This window comes from Penaeus vannamei, chromosome 1 (assembly GCF_042767895.1).
Source record: "Penaeus vannamei isolate JL-2024 chromosome 1, ASM4276789v1, whole genome shotgun sequence".
NCBI classification, from domain to species: Eukaryota; Metazoa; Arthropoda; class Malacostraca; order Decapoda; family Penaeidae; genus Penaeus; species Penaeus vannamei.
In genome coordinates this window covers 20213710-20214530 of record NC_091549.1, presented here as the reverse complement: position 1 = coordinate 20214530, position 821 = coordinate 20213710, and the positions used below count along the sequence as shown (strand labels likewise).

The 821-nt window shown below is 45.7% G+C and overlaps 1 protein-coding gene across 1 annotated transcript; it reads right to left on the bottom strand.

Moving 5' to 3' along the window:
• Positions 1-245: 245 nt before the first annotated feature.
• LOC138862679 (apolipoprotein A-I-like) lies at positions 246-791 on the bottom strand. The gene has a single exon (XM_070125412.1). It carries the CDS (start codon positions 789-791, stop codon positions 246-248), a length of 546 nt encoding a protein of 181 aa, XP_069981513.1.
• Between the last annotated feature and the right edge of the window lie 30 nt (positions 792-821).

Genomic DNA, 821 nt, shown 5'->3' with positions numbered 1-821 from the left:
ATAACGACAACACTGATAGCAACCAGTGATGGGAGCTTCGATGGTAGTAGCAACCAAGGTCTATATAAGTACTTATATAGACCTTGGTAGCAATACCATTACTTAAACCGGTTTCTCTCTTACAACGACGTCTATCATACGTTACTCGTTTTGTAATGTTCGGTCAACTGCTCGTTAATCGTTAATTCATGAATTGGTCAGCTTGGATGCATGTATAAATCGGCTTCTCCATAAACATGCACAGTTCATCTCACAGCTGAATTTGGGGGGTTACGCGTCCAGTACAATGCGAGCAAATCTTGTACGACACACGTAGGTGTTACAAGACGTGTAAGACCGTCACGTAGGTCTGTTACAAGACGTGTAAGACCGTCACGTAGGTCTGTTACAAGACGTGTAAGACCGTCACGTAGGTCTGTTACAAGACGTGTAAGACCGTCACGTAGGTCTGTTACAAGACGTGTAAGACCGTCACGTAGGTCTGTTACAAGACGTGTAAGACCGTCACGTAGGTCTGTTACAAGACGTGTAAGACCGTCACGTAGGTCTGTTACAAGACGTGTAAGACCGTCACGTAGGTCTGTTACAAGACGTGTAAGACCGTCACGTAGGTCTGTTACAAGACGTGTAAGACCGTCACGTAGGTCTGTTACAAGACGTGTAAGACCGTCACGTAGGTCTGTTACAAGACGTGTAAGACCGTCACGTAGGTCTGTTACAAGACGTGCAATACCGTCCCAAATACCAGAGAAGGTATCGGAAAATTCCAATGTCGAGTCGCTATTCGCCATCAGGCCTGCAAAGCTAAGCGGTATCATTGT